Below are 18,696 nucleotides of genomic sequence, written 5' to 3'. Positions count from 1 at the left end.
TAACCTAAAAACGGTAAAACTGAACATGGACATACGTTTTTTTATTTTTTTTCCCCCTGTGCGGTATGGCAAAAATCTATAAAATAACCAGACTGGCTGAACAGAATCGCAATTTAAGGTAGGCAAAATAGATAAACTGTGTTTTTTCATTGGTTTGCCTGGAGTTTCTTTTGAAACCTTCATGGACAGATATACATGCAAATCCAGCACTCTGCAGAGCTGGGGAGGTTCACAAGCATTTAAACACTTACAATTTAAAAGATAATGGGGAAAAAAAACAAAGGAAAAAAAAAAAAAACACCCTTCTCTGACATTGATAAGCCCCTGGCTCCTTTTACGTTTTGAAATATTTTCCACTTGCTGAATGGCTTCCAGTCCATGTGGTGCACTCAGTACCAAGTGAGAGAACTTAGTGGTGCGAGGTAAGCCTGTACATTAATACTGCCACATTTTGTAAAATATGCTGACGATTAAAAATCACCTGTGCAAAGAAAAAAAAGCAACTCTCCCCAAAAAATAGATTTCTCTAATATGGGTAATGCAGAAAGGGATGTAGAGTATATGCAACGTAAGACCATACACAGGAAGGCAACTGCAACCAGCAAAGCCAAATATGTAGCAGACAGCAGATGTTTCTGCCACATCTCCAGCGTGGGTGGAGGACTTAGTCAACGCTTTCCTTTATGTCCAATAAAGGAATGCATTGATCAAGTCCTCCACCCAAAATGGAGAATTTTTTTTTTTTTTTTAGGCTGACTTGTTTTTTTTAAACATTTTGCAGCTACAATTTTTACACTGCCCTGCTTTTTGAACTTTAAATGTATTGATTACAACTTTGCCTATCCTGTCCACACAGGATCTGTGTTGAAGGTCCAGATCACCAAAAGCCAACAATTTCTGGTGTATCTTTTCGTGGCCAAAAGGTTTACCTGGAAAAGGGCATCAACACTGTAATACAACCTACAAAAACCAGTAAAATTTAATTCTTATAATAACCCCCCCCCCCCCCCCCCCCCTTTTCACCATCTATGCTGATATCCCAATAAACCAATCAGCCAATACAATGGTGGAACCTTTGTAATTACCTACATGGTGGTGAGAAGACATCCACCTACTATGTATTGTCCAGAAAGGTTTGCAAAATCACCCTTCCCATACAGATTTGTTGTGTCTTCTTTCTATTCCTACACCAGTCTGAACTGAGAACATTGACATTTTCCAAACCCAAGAACAATATTTTGTTGATGGATGCGGTCTTCCCTTTTTCTTTTATTTTTTTTTAAGAAAGCCAAGAGCTACATAAAAAATAGTTCCTTTTCATAATAGCCATTTTTCCATTTCTCTAAAAGCTCTAAGCTGCCAAAAGTAATATCTGGTTCCTACAAGTTGTGGCTTTTACAGCATTGGGGGTTATTTACGAAAGGCAAATCCACTTTGCACTACAAACTGCAGTCGCTTTAAATCTGAGGGGTAGATCTAAAATGAGTGGAAGCTCTGCTGATTTTATCATCCAATCATGTGCAAGCTAAAATGCTGTTTTTTATTTTCTGGATCTACAGCGACTTTACTTCCAAGTGCACTTGTAGTGCAAAGTGGAGTTTCCTTTAGTAAATAACCCCCATTGTGTTTGCTCTTTACACTAGCCCAATAAATAAAGTCACATGCCGTTCTTGTGTAATGTCATTCTCTGTTTAGTTAGATTCTCAGACTTACTTAACAAACAGCCCAAGGAGCAAAGAAAAAGCAGCAGTACCCAATCAGAATCTCTCTACTGCTTTGATGTGAATTCTGATTGGCTGATATGAATTACTGCCCAGGACACTCTTCTGCTTGTGCTGTCCACTGGAGGTCAGTAAATAAAATGTTCATGCACAGTCGTTGCAGTAGGCTTTGGGCTACAACTTAGCTGTCCAATACTGCAGAGCCAACATCGTGATATTCCTGATAGCAGGAATAAACCTTTATGCGTATAAACAAAGTAAAACAGCATGGAAGGAGCAAAAAATAAAAAAAATTAGCACAAGTTTCAGAGCTTGTACAGGGCTGTGAAGATGGAGAGTCCTCTTTAATGAGAATTGCATCTCCATATTCTACAGTTACCGGTCACTGAAAACTAGAAAGTTCTCCAGCATGGCATGGACAAGCTGCAGTCCTATTAATGTGATGAAAGATGTAGCTGTTAATGAATTTTCTGAAATGTAATCATTATAATTCAAGTCAAATACTGCATGGAGAGAAGATGAAGATTAGTCAATGTCCTGGATATAGGGATTCTGTTTATGTCACAGACCCGGAATCTTGTAGCAGCTACACGAATATTGCACTGAGAAAAGTATTCTGAAGATATCTTTTGCAAACTGTCAAAATAAATACAAAACTAGACATCTGGTCCTCTGCTATCTCCTATCACCTGTGCTCTCACATGATCCTGATCTAAGGGTATAAAGAAATTCAGACTTGTCACCAAAGGTGTGAGGTTCTTCCCCTGAACTAGCGAGTGTTCCTGAACCCTCACCTATCCCAGCCCGTATTCCCATCAACTATATTTTACTACAGACATAGGCTACAGTTTTATACTGTTTGTGCCCTCTATATGTGTGCGCACCAATCTCTAAAAGAGCTAGATAAAATTACAACCCACCAGGCCCTTGAAGAACCGAGAGGGAATGTTTGTAGGATGGAAGTTTCAGGATAAAATTTCTTCTTTTTTTTTTTTTAACACTCAGGAGTTTCTCAGGGTAGGAAAACTACTTTCAGATAATGCATAGACATCAAGATTCAGTTCCGAAACATGTCAGAAGGCTCCTCGGACCACATGTAAGAAGATCATCTGGAAGGGCTTGCTCTTCAGGTGTTTGACCAACACCTGGCTCCGCCTAGGGGCGGAGGAAGTACAGAAGGAGGGCATCGTACGAAGCTCCATGCTCCTCCTTGTGGTTCACTTCTTACGGCCCCCGGCGCTGGATCTGCGATCAGACTCTCTCTTGATATTTCCTTCATCGGTGGAGGAGGTAGTAAGAAGGGTCTGGCTCCATTTAGCTATCTCGGCATGTTCAGAAACACAAGTGGTTATAGCTATAATCCAGTTTTTCATTTCCTCCTATTTAAAAAAAAATAAAAAATGGTGCACATTAAAGCAGTAGTAAACTGCCATTTGATTTTTACCTACAAGTATGTTGATAATAAGGCTTACCTGTAGATAAATTGAATAGTGCATGTTTAGGAGATAATTCTAGTGATGTCACCGGCGCATGCGCGCTAAAGGAACGGCATACCTGTGCTGTTCCTTCAGAGCTGTGTGCCGCGCAGATTCCCGTAGGAGTGACGTCATTGTGGCTCAGCCATTCAAGTGATCTCAGCCCACGGACCCGCTATGAAGATGGAAGCCTCTGCAGCTGTAACAGCACGCTGCTGGAGGGCTTTGTTTCAAGCTAAATCTTTCATAATGTGCTAGTATGCAATGCATAATAGCACATTATGATATTGCCTTGCAGGAGGAAACTTTTGAAAAACTTTTGACAGGCACCCAGTTCCCACTCCCCCCCCCCCCCTTGCGCCGGAGGGAAGTTCACCTATACCCCCCCCCCCCCCCTGCAATCTTCACATCACAGGTGCCAGAAGATTGCCCAGCCACTCAACGGGCAGCGTGGCTTGCACATGCGCAGTACGCACCCGGCTGTGAGACCACAGCCGGGTGCCTACAGTTACGATGCCGGCTCCTTAGAGAGGAGGGGAGAGGAGCGAGGCTTTGTGCGCCTGCATCGCTGGACCGAGGGACAGGTGAGTGCCTGTTTTTATTAAAAGTCAACAGCTACACTTTTTGTAGCTGCTGACTTTTAAATGGATGGAACTCTGCTTTAATGGCCTTTTTTTTCATGAAATTGTTTTTACCGTGTTTTTGTGCCTCCTTGTAATGTCATCCCAAACTTTGTGTGCGTTCCGCCACAATCAACACAGGTAATCTGGCTGTGTAAACAGTAGCGAATAGTTGCGGCCGCCGACAGCTTATCATTTTATTAGATTCTTGCTGCTGCGATTTGCATCTTGGCTAAATCCCCTTGTAAATGCAGCCCAACAGGAAGTGGCATCACAGCAAAAAAAAAAAAAGGAACTTGAAGCCCGGAGGAGCCCAAGAGCAATAGAAGATACGTTTTTAAAAGTAAAGAGTAACTCTATTTTTTGGTGAGAAAAAAAAACAAAAAAACAAAAACAGTCCCCTCTGGGTGATCTATGTACATTGCAAAGATTTTGACAAACTTGGTTTCAGATTCTTACCCATTTTTGCATAAATAGCTGTTGTGTGAAAAGTGAATCTGAATTAGAGGGACTTTTTAATTATTAATCAGATGATGCACTTACAGTGTTCTATTGGTGAAATTGGCAAGGTTTTCATCCCTTTAGAAGTAATTAACCCTTTGGCAGTATCTCACCAAAAATGAAATTTTGTTTGCAGAGTATACCTAAACTCTGACTTGTATTGCAGTGCAGACTTCTGGGAGAGTCAGTGAGTCAATCACACAAGCAGAAAATGACATTTCTGGGGAAGTTCTGTACACTATATGTGTCCAGAAGGCCTCCAGGTAGCCATATTGCATCTTACAGAAAATTACAATGTTGCAGATTGAAAGGGAAAGGTCATTTTTAATAAAATTAAATTACATTATGTCTTGTGTAGCAATTGTATATTATATACTTTTTTTTTAATCTGCTATATTATTTTCCCACAAAAGTGGTGTTACCCTTTAAGAGTACATACTTGAATGGAAATTTGGTAAACTAGAGTTTAGTGCCGCTGTACGAATAATTAAATACACATATTCGGCAGCACACCACGGATCATCAATTACGTGCAAATCTTTAATGAAGGACGATCACATTACAGAAGACAATGTGTAATGTTTCGGAGCCGCGCAGGACCCCTTCATCATCACATGCCTGGAGAATCCGGCGCAGCTCCGAAACATTGCCCATTGTCTTCTGTTATGTGATCGACCTTCAAAAAAGAATAGGATGTAATTGACAATCCGAGGTGTGCTGGTGAATATGTGCATTTGATCTGTGATGTTTCTAGTTCCAGTTGGTTGTTGCTGCAGCACCCGTAACTCCTAAAGCCGTATCCAGGAACGTGTGCTATAGGAATATCAATACTGCTGTACGAATAATGGCACCCGCAGACATTAGGCAGCAGCTGATTTCATTCTGTCCAGTATATTATTGTCTGCCCCTAAGCCTGCACCAGAAAGTTTCTTCTATTCCCTCTGCCTAGGCTACTCAAATGCTGAGCTGAGCCAGGCAGCTGAATATGTCGGCATTGTCAAATGCTTTTGGTACTCAAATTTCTATGGACCTCCTTGGAAGCATTTATGGGTTGTATTGAAGTTGCTATTGCTGGAAGATGGCCGAAGTATAACATTTCTTTATCGTACATCACGGGACACAGAGCCACAGTATTTACTGTATGGTTTATATGGCACCTTTAAGTGGTGGACACTGGCACACCCTAAACAGGAAGTTCAATTCCCCATATAAACCCTCCCCTTATTGGGAGTACCTCAGTTTTTTCGCCAGTCTCTTAGATGTTGGTCACGAGTAAAGAGGTGCTGTGCTGAGCTCTGCTGGAATATTCCTTACTGGGGCAAGCCATGCAACCTGATCCATTCAAAGTGTCTTTTCCAGACCGAATTGAATAGTACCGGGCCTCGTGTCCGAAGGAAAAAAAAGTTTTACCTGTAACACTTCTCTTTTTAAAGAGCTGGACCCCGGGATCCAGTATTTGTTTTTTTCAGCCATATTCCTGGCGGGGTGCTTTTACAGGCCCAGGGCTGTGGATCCCCTTATAAAAAAGGGGGGCCATAGTCCCTGAAGGTTTTCTAAACGGAGTCCACCCTGAACGGTGAAGATTGGGTCTGCTGCCACAGAACCCTGCAGCTGGATACGGTAAGGGAGATTCCCAAGGAATTTTTCTAATTCTTCTGGGTTTTTTCCTTTAAAGCAAATGTTGCTATGTATATAGTCACCACCGGGGGCTGTCAAGAGCACGTACGTGTTCCATGCTTGTTAGTCTCGTCTCTGTGTACAAGCTGCACGCTTCCTCTGGCCCAGACTCCAGGTTAAGTCATGGAAAAGGGGGATTATTCTTCTCCTAGGAATGTCCCCCCCGCCTGGATAGATTCCTCCAGCGAGCGGGAACATGGCATTAGACGGCGGTGTACCGTGCCATTACGGCAGTTTCCATCGGCAGCTTTCTTCCTCCCCCAGCCCTCCTCCATGCGGTCCGGGCAGGATCGGAGCCTGCTCACGTGGGAAAACACTCTAATTTAAAATAGGACACAAAGGGGTCACCCTTTAGTTCCTAAGGACCCTCCCTCTGCAACACCATCCCATACTAAGGAGGCTGGTCAGAGTGAGCCATCAGGGTCATCAGGGGCTGCAACTGCTTCCGACACTTCAGCCCCTCTATATAACCGAGCAGGTTTGCTCCTCAACTATGAGTGGCTTAGAGGAAAGATTAGTGGCTTTAATCACACCTTCCCTTCTACCACCCTGGATCCCCATACAGAGGAAATGGGGGGAGATGAATCCCCCTCAGGGGACCATGAGCAGACCGATCTTCTTCAGCTTCACATGCTGAGAAGTTGCTGGTGCATTCTCTTACTGAAATGGTCCGTGCCACATTTAAGCTACCCTTAAAGGAGTCGGTTGAAGAGCCCACCTCCTGTTTGGGTTCACTAAAGCCCCTGCAAGCATTGCATACTTTTCCTGTCCATTCATTACGAGAAAAGCTTATGTATTCTGGGTGGGATCATCCAGATAAGCACTTTTTTCCTGCTAAGACGTTTTCAACACTTTATCCTATGGAGGAAAAATTCACTAAGATGTGGAGTATACCACCAATTGACGCTGCTATAACCTCTGTGAATAAAAATTTTACTTGTCCGGTTGACAATGGGCAAATGCTGAGGTATCCAACTGATAAAAAATTGGAATTCCTGTTAATCAACATTTTCTCCCTGGCAGGTTCAGTGGCTCAACCTGCAGTGGCGGCAATTGGGTTATCTCAATCCTTGAGTGACCACTTGAAACAGGTGCTCAAGGTGTTCCCTGAACAGCAGGCCCAGGAATTAACTGAGCTGCCAGAAGCTTTGTGGGTTGGGTTGGTACATATGCGTAGAATCTTATGGTTAAAGGGTTGGTCAGCCAAAGTGCCATGCAAGAAGCTCCTGGCTGGTTTTCCTTTTCGCGGTGAAAAGCTGTTTGGAGAGGATTTTAACAAATATATTCAAAGAATATCAAGTGGTAAAAGTACCCTTTTGCCAGTTAAGAAAAAGAGTAAACGTCCCTCATTTAAAACGGGCTCTTTCTCCAGTGCCAGGGGCATCAGCTTCCAGGCAGTCACGACGGCCTCCACAGTCAAGTCAAGAGCTAAACTTCAGGGTCAACCCCAGGGAAAAAAGGAGTCCTGGGGGAGGAAGTGCGCAAGACAGAGCGCTAAAGCCTCTTTAAGAAGGGGCGCCCCCACTCATTCAAGTGGGGGGAAGACTTCTGCAGTTCTCAAAGGTCTGGCAGGAAGAATTTTGGGACAGACGGGTGGTCTCCACAATAGCTCTAGGTTACAAACTAGAGTTCTGAGAGTTCTCATCTCCTCGCTTCCTCAGGTCAAATGTCCCCAAAGATCCAGACTGACTTTTGTCACAAAAGGTCAACATGATGGTTCCTGTGGAAGAGCAGGGGTCAGGGTTTTATTCAAACCTTTTCACGGTACCAAAACCAAATGGGGATGTCAGGCCAATCCTAGATCTCAAAGATCTAAATCGATTCCTGAAGATTCGCTCTTTTCGCATGGAATCAATCCGATCAGTAGTCTCCATCTTACAAGGGGGAGAGCTTCTGGCATCAATCGACATCAAGGATGCATACCTGCATGTACCTATTTTCCTCGTTCACCAGAAGTACCTGCGTTTCGAAGTAGAAGGACTTCATTTTCAGTTTGTAGCCTTGCCTTTCGATCTAGCTATTGTACCTCGGGTGTTTACAAAACTTCTGGCCCTTCCCCTGGCCAGGTTGAGGACTCAAGGTGTAACAATAATAGCATAAAGTAATATAGTGCAGCGCTGATGGAAAATTAAATAAACAATGAGATTTTTTCCAAAAAATATATAAATGTGCATATAAATACACAACACATTAAGATTGCCCAACAATAATTAAAAATTTAAGCAAACTAACAGTGTTAGTGCATATAGTCCATATAATATGGCAAAGAATAACGTGACTGTGAATCTGGGTGAAATGGTTGCCTGTAGATAATCCACCACCGTAAGGAAAGAGGCTTACCAGACAGGTTGAACCCACCTAGGCATATGCCTGTTGGGTCAACCAAGCTTATGGTGTAACACACCCAAGGAAAGGTACAGAAACTACGACTTCCAATATAGACCAATCTGGTATCTTTCCTTGGGTGTGATACACCAAAAGCTTGGTTGACCCATCAGGCATATGCCTAGCTGGGTTCAACCTGTCTGGTAAGCCTCTTTCCTTACGGTGGTGGATTATCTACAGGCAACCATTTCACCCAGATTCACAGTCACGTTATTCTTTGCCATATTATATGGACTATATGCACTAACACTGTTGGTTTGCTTACATTTTTCATTATTGTTGGGCAATCTTAATGTGTTGTGTATTTATCTGCACATTTACATATTGTATACATTTTTGGGAAAAAAATCTCATTGTTTATTTAATTTTCCATCAGTGCTGCACTATATTACTTTATTTGTACACTTATCTATAGATTATCTGATGTGTTGGCAGCTATCACGATTTGTATAAGACGGCGTGGTTTTTTCCCACATATTTTTTCTAAAAATAATATCATACCTGTACGACCTGCTCTTAATAGAATGGTCAGTAGTCCGCTTGGACCAAAACGTGGTCAACCACGGTCAACTACCTGGAATACTTAGGTTGGGTCATCAACCTAGAGAAATCTTCTTTAAAGACAGTAAGAAGATTAGAGTACTTGGGTTTGGTTATAGATACAGCCCAGAAGAATGTGTTTTTACCCCAGGCAAAGATCAGTGCCATAAAGTAGCTGGTCCAAGGGGTCAGGGCAAAGAAGGGTCCTTTCATTTGCCTTTGTATGAGGTTGTTGGGGAAGATAGTGGCTTCATTCGAAGCAGTTCCCTATGCTCAGTTTCATTCGAGACTGCTGCAAAACAGTGTCCTATCGGCCTGGAACAGAAAGATTCAGGCACTAGATTTTCCAATGTGTTTGTCACCAGAAGTGCACCAGAGCCTCAGTTGGTGGAGGATATCCGAGAATCTGCAGAAGGGGAAATCCTTCTTACCAGTTACCTGGAAGGTGGCAACAACAGATGCAAGCTTTTCAGGTTTGGGGGCAATCCTGTAAGAAGCGTCTGTCCAAGGGAAATGGTCCAGAACCGAAAGGACCTTGCCCATCAACATTCTAGAAATCCGGGTCCTAAGGGCCTGGACATTCAGGTTGCAGAATTCTCCTGTCAGGATTTAATCCGACAACGCCACAGCAGTGGCTTTTATCAATCACCAAAGAGGCACCAGAAGTAAGGCAGCCCAGGGAGAGGTAAACCATCTCCTAACCTGGGCAGAAAAACATGGGCCGTGCATTTCGGCAATCTTCATTCCAGAACTGGCAGGCAGACTACTTAAGTCGCCAGCAGCTGTTCCCAGGGAATGGTCCCTTCACCCTGACATCTTCCTGGCTATATGCCAAAGATGGGGATCCCGGATGTAGATCTGTTTGCATCCAGGTTCAACAACAGTCGACAACTTTGTGTCCAGAACAAGGGATCCACTCGCATGCGGAACAGATGCCTTGGTGACCCCGTGGGATCAGTTCTCACCGATTTATCCATTTCTTCCTATTCTGATGCTACCTCGACTTCTTCGCAGGATCAAGCAAGAAAGGAAGTTGGTAGTTCTTGTGGCCCCAGCGTGGTCCAGAAGATCTTGGTATGCAGAAATAGTATGGTGGTAGGGGCCCCATGGCACCTACCACCACGTCCAGACCTGCTATCGTAGGGACCAGTGTTCCGTCCTACTTTACAAACGCTAAATTTAACGATTTGGCTATTGAAAACCACATTCTAAGGAATTGTGGGCTTTCAGGCTCAGTGATGCCTACCTTGATTAATGCAAGAAAGCCAGCTTCCAGAATCATTTATTATAGAGCCTGGAAGGCATGTTTCTTGGTGTGAATCGGAGGGTTGGCATCCTAGGAAGTATGTCATAGGTAGAATTCTTGCCTTTGTGCAAATGGGGCTAGAAATGAAACTGGCCTTGAGTACTATCAAGGGCCAGGTCTCGGCCTTATCAGTATTGTTTCAGTGTCCACTTTCTTTGCATTCCTTGATCCAAAGCTTTATACAGGGGGTAACGCGGCTCAATTCACAGGTTAGGGCACCCCTGAACCCTTGGGACTTGAATTTGGTTATTGGCATTACAGAAACAGCCTTTGAGCCGATAAGACATATTCCTTTGGTCCTTTTGACAAGGAAGCTAGTTTTTCTGGTAGCCATTTCTTCTGAAAGAAGGGTATTAGTGTTGGCAGCTATTTCTTGCAAAGAGCCATATGTAATCATTCACAAGGATAGAGTAGTATTGCGTCCTCATCCTAGCTTTCTGCCAAAGATGGTTTCAGGTTTTCACCTAAACCAGGAATTATTTTACCTTCATCTTTTCCAGAACCCTGTTCTAAAGAAGAAAAGTCACTACACTCTTTGGATGTAGTGAGAGCAGTCAAGATCTATTTGAAGGCAACTGCTCAGATTTGAAAAACTGATGTTTTGTTTGTGTTGCCTGAAGGTCCTAGGAAAGGACAAGCAGCATCAAAATCCACTATTGCCAAATGGATTCGGCAGATAATTATTCAAGCTTATGGCTTGAAGAAGAAGGTGCCGCCTTTTCAGGTCAAAGCACACTCCACCAGGGCTGTTAGTGCTTCGTGGGCAGTGCATCACCAAGTCTCCATGGCTCAATTCTGCAAGGCCGCAACCTGGTCTTCAGTCTATACATTCACCAGATTCTATCAGGTGGATGTAAGAAGGCATGAGGATATCGCCTTTAGGTGCAGTGTTCTGCAGGCAGCAGTATAGGTCCTCAGGTCTGATTGCACCCTACTTTTGTTTGTGTCCCCCTCCCCTCAGGTGGCATTGCTCTGGGACATCCCTTACAGTAAATACTGTGTCCCGTGCTGTACGATAAAGAAAATAGGATTTTTATAACAGCTTACCTGTAAAATCCTTTTCTTGGAGTACGTCACGGGACACAGAAGTCCCTCCCCTCTTTCTGGTTACACATGTATTGCTACAAAACTGAGGTACTCTCGGTAAGGGGAGGGGTTATATGGGGAACTGAACTTCCTGTTTAGGGTGTGCCAGTGTCCACCACCTAAAGGTGACATATAACCCATACAGTACATACTGTGGTTCTGTGTCCCGTGATGTACTCCAAGAAAAGGATTTTTACAGGTAAGCTGTTATAAAAAAATACCATTTTCAGTATGCATTACAGTCCAGGAGACTATCACTACCTCTATGTCACTTAATGCTTATAGGGATTTACCTCATCTTTAGCTTGAAAGAGGAACTCTCTTCCATCTGTCGACCTACAAATAGAAAAAAAAATACATACTTTTCAGTTTTTATTTGGCTATGGCTGTAGATGCGAACCATGGAATAGCATTTTTATAGGCAGGTTATTTACCTGAGTTTGAAGACAAACTTCTTTTTCTTATACTCATTGGCTATTTCACAGGAAGCTCCATGTAGATTCATTAGGGGTTCCCCTCCGTGTGTTGCTCCAGAACTTTGACTTTTTGCATCCTTGTAGCCCCCCAAGTCCCCTTTGTTCAGCACACAGTACAAGTTTACCCAGGACCTGCAGAGAATAGGGAAAGAACATCTAAAGCCAACCTTCTAATAGCCACAAATAAAAATATCTACCAGTCACAGCCTTCAACACAATGGCAAAAGCTTAGATGAAGTTCTTTGGTATACACCATGGTGTCAGGCATGGGTCCGGTGCTGGCTTATAGCATTTTGGAAAGAACACGAGCCAGAAACTACTACCAAAGGCCTACTCTGCTCATTGCCAGACAGACGGTCTCTGGAAAGTGGCTGATATTAGGATGACCCTACTGATTTGTGAAAGGCTCCATAAGAACAGCTCAGGGGACACAAGCTGCCTTCGTCAGAAGGTTACATAAGTACTTCAGCCATTTATGCAGCATGGTCAGGGCTTTTATTTGGGAAAAGGAGACTCAAATCCACTTGAAAAGGCATATCATTGATGTCCATTTGAAAATACTGGAGCAGATGAAAGTACTGGTGTTTCCTGCAACTGCCAATCGGAAGGTATACGGTTACCTATCCCTTAGCAGATGGCAAGTATTACAATGATTTAGCCATTAGCACCATGGTGGCATTTGGGGTCCTAAAAGGAACATTACATGGTGGAGATTGTCCACGAGTGGACCAAGTGGCCTATGACCAAATTGGCCCTTGTGTGCTCATATGGCACTCTACTGAACATGTTTAAATCTGAAAAATAGTTTGGACTTGGCCTAGTGGTTAGCACTCTTGCTATGTAAAGGATAAGTTCACTTTTTTAAAATAAATAATAATGCACACTTCTTTTTTACAGGTAAAAAAAAAAATATGCATTTATTTTTTAGGAGCCTGTAAAGCATTGCACCAGTGTTCAGTAGATCACTGGTGCCATTCGGGTCTCCAGCAGATCTGCCAGTGTATCCATGTACCCATACATCCTGTAAGGGCAAACAGATACAATCTGACAGGAAGAAAGAATGAACTACCACGGCGCTCCACAGTGCTGTGGCAGTTTATTAAAAACTGCAAACAGACAGCCACAAAGACTGTCGCATTTTGTAGTTTTTCCATTCACACACCACTGCAAATGGATAACAGGACTAGGCGGAGTGTTTGTTGCAGAGTGTGACACCAACCGGTGGGGCAGAGATCCCCGCCAGCATTCAGAATGGGGGATCGGGGGCCGGTACATCTGTAACATGTTACACTCTGAATATAGGTGTAACATGTTAGAAAAAGTGAACTTATCCTTTTAAATCCTACCAAAAATATTATCTGCATTTTCTTCTCCAGGATACGCGAGTGCCCTCCAGTTTCCTCCCATAATCCAAAAAAAATACTTGTAAGTTAGTTGCCTTTCAACCATTTGAATACAGAATATACTGAATAACTACAGTAGGATCTTTACAGTGGACATTTTTGGGCCTATATAAAGTAATAAAATCAAAATAAGTAAAATCAGGCCCATGCTTCCTGCCTGCACCTGTTTGAGGCTTTTTTGCTGGGTCCATCCAGCTCATGTTTTCTGAAGAGGTATCCTTCCTGTTGTACGGTGTGGGTTGGAGGAGGTGGAGGAGGGGCACTGTTCTGTGCTGGAGCTGAGCGGGATCTCCGGGCCTCCCCCGGTGCTTGGTTTGGGTCCTTGGGACGAGGTCTTCTTCGGGGTTTGGGTCGATCTCTTGCTCTTGGCCGATCAGGCCTGGGCGCTCTTTCTGGAAGCTTTTCCACGCCATTAGGTAAGCGGGCCGGAGAATCCCGATTCTAAAGAATAAGGGAACCTTAGCAGTAAACTGCAGAATAACACATAGCACAACTTTCTCTCTACACAAGTCCACATAATATGCATTACAATAATGATCAGGAATTCTATTTCAAGCAATATGTTTTAAAATTAAGAGCAGTTTTTCTCTAGTTATAATAATCTAAGAATTAAGAAAGATTTGCACTAGTTCTACAACATTTAAAAATAAAAGGTGTAAGGCATCGCTGCATATTGGGGGCCATGAAAATATATTGTCTTCTATACAACAAAACAGAAAGTAGTTGACTGTGGTTATTATTAGCAGGTTACTTAAATGTCTCCTCTGTGTTAAAGAAGAAAGATGATCCTTTTTTTGTTTACAGCAGGGGTCCCCAGGCCACGAACCAGTGCTGGTCTGTGCCCTGCTTGAGGCCGGCCGAACTGAAGGAGCTGAGCGGCAGGCTAGCAATGCCCAGGCTTGTTGACATTGCCCACGTCACCGCTGTTAGGTCTGCCTCCATGAGATTCTTAATCTCATAGGTGCGGAACTCGGTGTAATCATGTGACAGTTTTCCACTGGCTCCTGACTTGTAATGCCGGATTCCTGCTGAGGCCGTAGTGCTCTGGAGAGGTTGCAAGAGGCTTAACTTGTAGTAAGTTCTTTCACTGCGCAAGGAAAACACATACAAATTGGCCTTACAAAGTAACACTTTGAATTTGGTGGCTGCAGTGACAGGCTACTACAGTGACGTGCTACATCTGGTTGCTGTGGTGGCAGGCCACAGTGACACACTGCATCCTGATGGCTGTGGTGGCAGGCTACTACAATGACACTGCATCCCGATGGCTGTGGTGGCAGGCTACTACAATGACACTGCATCCTGATGGCTGTGGAGGCAGGCTACAGTGGCACACTGCATCTGTTGGCTGCCATGGCAGGCTACAATGGCACACTACACCTTGTGGCTGCAGTGGCAGGCCACTGCAATGACACGCTGCATCTGTTGGCTGCGGTGGCAGGCTACAGTGGCACACTGCACCTTGTGGCAGCAGTGGATGGCCACTGCAATTACACGCTGCATATGATGGCAGGCTACAATGGCACACTACACCTTGTGGCTGCAGTGGCAGGCCACTGCAATGACACGCTGCATCTGTTGGCTGCGGTGGCAGGCTACAGTGGCACACTGCACCTTGTGGCAGCAGTGGATGGCCACTGCAATTACACGCTGCATATGATGGCAGGCTACAACAGTGGCACACTGCTCCTGGTGGCTGTGGTGGCAGGCTACTACAGTGACATGCTGCATCTGGTGGCAAGTGACACTTATTTGGTATTATAGTGAGTTGAAGTATTCCATTATAAATTAAAATGACACCATATCAACTCCAGACCCTGACAAAATTTTCATCCACCAGTGGTCCCTGGTGCCAAAAAATATGGGGGAACAGTACAGGGCAGGCTGCACAGATATAGGAGAAGCCAATCCCCTGGCAGTAAGAAGCTCTTTCTGGGGCATATTGGCCAGCTCACCTTGGGCTTTGTAATTGTTTAGCATTGATTACATATACCTCTGTGAGTATGTCATGCTTCATACACAGGGAATACTTACTGCAGGGTCTTTCTGTGATGCTTCTTTTTCCTGTAGCTGTTCTACAATGTCGGCAAGTGTCGCCTTTCTACATAGGGATAAACATCACCCTGTTAGTTGTTTGCAGGTTACTGACAAATGACAATGATCATTTTCTAACCAGCTTGTCTCCTCATCACAGATCATCCACTGAAAGACAAATATCCACTCTCCAAATGTTCCAACACCAGGAAACACTCCTACAAATAAAAGGGGGTCTATACTGCCCCCCCCCCCCCCCAATGTTTATATCACTCACACTATGCCTAAAAAGAACAACAATGTAAACATGTAAAGTACCCCGTTCCCTAACACCTTACCATCCTTCTTCCCTCTAGTTGCTGGTCATGGGACCTAGAGCTGCTTACTAGTTTCGTGACACATGACCATCACCAAAGTGTGGCAGGGTGCCAAGGAGTCATGAAAAATCAGATGACTGTGTAGAATTTTTAATAATTACTTCAGGAAGTATTCTGAATAATAGATTCTTATATGGCCAATAAAAGATCCACTTCAAGGTACCATAGATATTAGTTTCCACTTACTTTGCAGTACCTATCAGTTCAAAGGGTCCTGGAAGTAACCTGATAATGCCTCGTACACAATCCAAAAATCAGATGACAGATTGTCCGTGGTTTTTTTTTTTGAGTACTAGTCACATATCGAAAATGAAGAGGTTACTAAAGTAATGAAAATTCTCATACAACAGAATAAAAAAATCGGAGGTGATGTCACGTGTTGTAGTGTATTTTCGGGCGAAAACTGTCCCGAATATATGAAAATCTTACAATCTGGTGTCATACGAGAAAATTTTTCGTGCTTGTCCAATCAGATATATATTGGATGAACTGTGGTGATTGGCTGTTGAAAGCTCCGTACGATAATCAGATCGTTCGTACGCTTCGTAAGAGGTATTTTTCAGATCATGTGCAAGACTACCATCAACTACCACCCCAGGACACCACAGGTAATGTGAACCTGTGGCCAAAAAAAAGCAAAGTATTCTCAAAGTGGTTGTAAACTGTTTACAACCCCTTTTTGCTACAAATAAGCCTATAATTAGGATTACCTGTAGCTACACTGGATATCTCCTAAACCTGCACGGCTTAGGAGATATCCCCTGTATTTACATGTGCCGACATCCTTGGCACATGCGCACTAAAGCAACGGCAGCACGTGCCGTTGCTTTAGTTAGACTGTGCTATTACCGATGGCTCCCACACGCATGTGCGGGAGTGAGGTCAAAGCGGCTCCGGCCAATCACAGCACCGGAACCCGCGATACCCAGAAGTAACTCCGGGAGCGATGTTGCCATCCGAAGCAGTGTACGAGGACCTCTATGGGGGCTTCGATCTCCGGTAAGTAATTCATAATGGGCTAGTATGCTATGCATACTAGCTTATTATGCCTCTGTCTTGCAGGTTTTTTACACTTTTTATAGGGTTTACAACCACTTTAATGTGCATTAAAGAGGAAGTAAAGGGAATAAAAAATAAAAACACACCCTGCAAGGCACAGGCATAATGAGCTAGTATGCATAGCATACTAGCTCATTATGAATAACTTACCTGAGAACGAAGAGCCCGAAGCAGTCCTCCGTCTTCCTCTTGGCCATTGTCATGGCTCCCGGAGCGACTTCCGGGTCTCGCGGCTCCAGCGCTGTGATTCGCCGGAGCCACGATGACGTCACTCCTGCGGATGGGAGCCGACACTCGTGGCATATCGCCACGATCTGCGGCCTGCCCAGTACGCCGCAGACAGCGGTGGCTGTCTTCGGGTAAATATCTCCTAAACCGTATATATTTCTTGGACCTACAGGTAAGCCTTAATCTAGGCTTACTTGTTGGTCAAAGTGGTTTGTAAGGGTTTACAACCACTTTAAATGGGCTTTAAAACAAGCTCTCACTTACCTGTGTAGCTGCAAGCCTTGCAAAGTACTCTCTACTCATATCACAACATAGACTCTGAAGTCTAGTTGCAGTCTGTTTCTCAGGAGCTTACAGCACCTGTTTGTTTTCAAAATAAAGCTAATGCTGGTAGGTTGCTTAAAGCGGAGGTCCACCCTAAAGTGGACCTTCCGCTCATTGGAATCCTCCCCCCCTCCGGCGCCACAATTGGCACCTTTCAGGGGAGAGGGGGGTGCAGGTACCTGTACAGTACAGGTATCTGCACCCACTTCCGGCATAGCTATCTGCGGAAAGGGGCGTAGATTACGCCCCTTTCCAAAAGTCTCCCGCTGCCTGCTGGGAAACACACGGATCCCAGAGGCAGCGGGACCATCCTTATTGCGCAGCGCGACTCGCGCATGCGCAGTAGGGAACCGGGAAATGAAGCCGAAAGGCTCCACTTCCTGATTCCCATACCCAAGATGGCGGCGGCAGCACCCGAGAGACGATCGAGAGATCGGCTTCGGGTGCCGACATCGCGGGCGCGCTGGGCGGGTAAGTGTCCTTATTTTAAAAGTCAGCAGCTGCAGTATTTGTAGCTGCTGGCTTTTAAAAAAAAAAAAAAACGGCGGACTCCCGCTTTAAGTTCCATCTTATTAACCATAAAGAAACGGTGCTCATAAAATTCAAATCTTGAAATATCATGAAAATCCTAAAACATGTAAAACAGCAGCTCCATCATGAGATTTTTTTCACAGTAATAGTAATCTTCAGTATCCTGAGCTGCGCTAGAACCCTCTACCAAATCCACATCTGAATATATATATAGTGAGACAATCAGGAGAGAGGGGCGTGGCCGAACCGCAGATCTGTGTCTGAATAGTCACAGGGAGCTCTGACTCGGCTCTGGTGCCCCCATACCAAGCTGCTTGCTGTGGAGGCACTCAACAGGAGGGAGGGGCCAGGATCACAGAAGAGGGACCCTGAGGCGGCGTACACACGCGGGGACTGTCTGCCGAAACTAAGTTCGTCAAACAGTCCGCTCAAACTTTTGAATGAACGAACACGCCCACACACGGCACTTTTTGAGCGGACAAATACGGCAAACTTTGTTCGTCGTACTAAGTCCGCGCAACTTTTGAAATGAGCGGACTCGCCCACACACGAGGCAACAGTCCGCTCATTTCGAGCGCGTGTGCAGGTAGGCGGGGCCCGCGACGGAGACGTCGCGGGCTCCGCCGCCTGGAATGGACTTAAAGGGGAACCCCAACGCCGAAAAAAATCTGCGTGGGGGTCCCCCCAAAGTCCACAACAGACCCTTGTCCGAGCACGCTACCCGGCCGGCCAGGAAAGGGGGCGAGCGAGCGCGCCCCCCTCCTGAGCCGTACCAGGCCGCGTGCCCTCAACATGGGGGGTGCCTTGGGGAAGGGGGGCCGCGCGGCCCCCCCACCCCAAAGCACCTTGTCCCCATGTTGATGAGGACAAGGGCCTCTTCCCGACAACCCTGGCCGTTGGTTGTCGGGGTCTGCGGGCGGGGGGCTTATCGGAATCCGGGAGCCCCCTTTAAT

General features: G+C 44.8%; 1 protein-coding gene across 3 annotated transcripts in view; it reads right to left on the bottom strand.

Moving 5' to 3' along the window:
• Positions 1–1,261: 1,261 nt before the first annotated feature.
• The window catches only part of SPTBN4 (spectrin beta, non-erythrocytic 4), a 275,772-nt gene continuing 258,337 nt past the window's right edge, over positions 1,262–18,696 (bottom strand). For all 3 annotated transcript variants that reach the window (XM_077482455.1, XM_077482464.1, XM_077482472.1), the window contains 5 exons: positions 15,225–15,291; positions 13,354–13,631; positions 11,746–11,919; positions 11,605–11,647; positions 1,262–3,100 (listed from right to left, as the gene is read on the bottom strand). In XM_077482455.1, the coding sequence (XP_077338581.1) occupies positions 2,939–3,100; positions 11,605–11,647; positions 11,746–11,919; positions 13,354–13,631; positions 15,225–15,291 (724 nt within the window). In that variant the 3' untranslated portion in view covers positions 1,262–2,938. The remainder of the gene's footprint in view (positions 3,101–11,604; positions 11,648–11,745; positions 11,920–13,353; positions 13,632–15,224; positions 15,292–18,696) is intronic.

Source organism: Lithobates pipiens, unplaced genomic scaffold, assembly GCF_037356315.1.
Source record: "Lithobates pipiens isolate NorthernLeopardFrog02 unplaced genomic scaffold, aLitPip1_a1.2 Scaffold_1, whole genome shotgun sequence".
Lineage (NCBI taxonomy): Eukaryota > Metazoa > Chordata > Amphibia > Anura > Ranidae > Lithobates > Lithobates pipiens.
The sequence above is the reverse complement of the archived record's forward strand: the minus strand, read 5'-3'. Positions and strand labels throughout refer to the sequence as shown.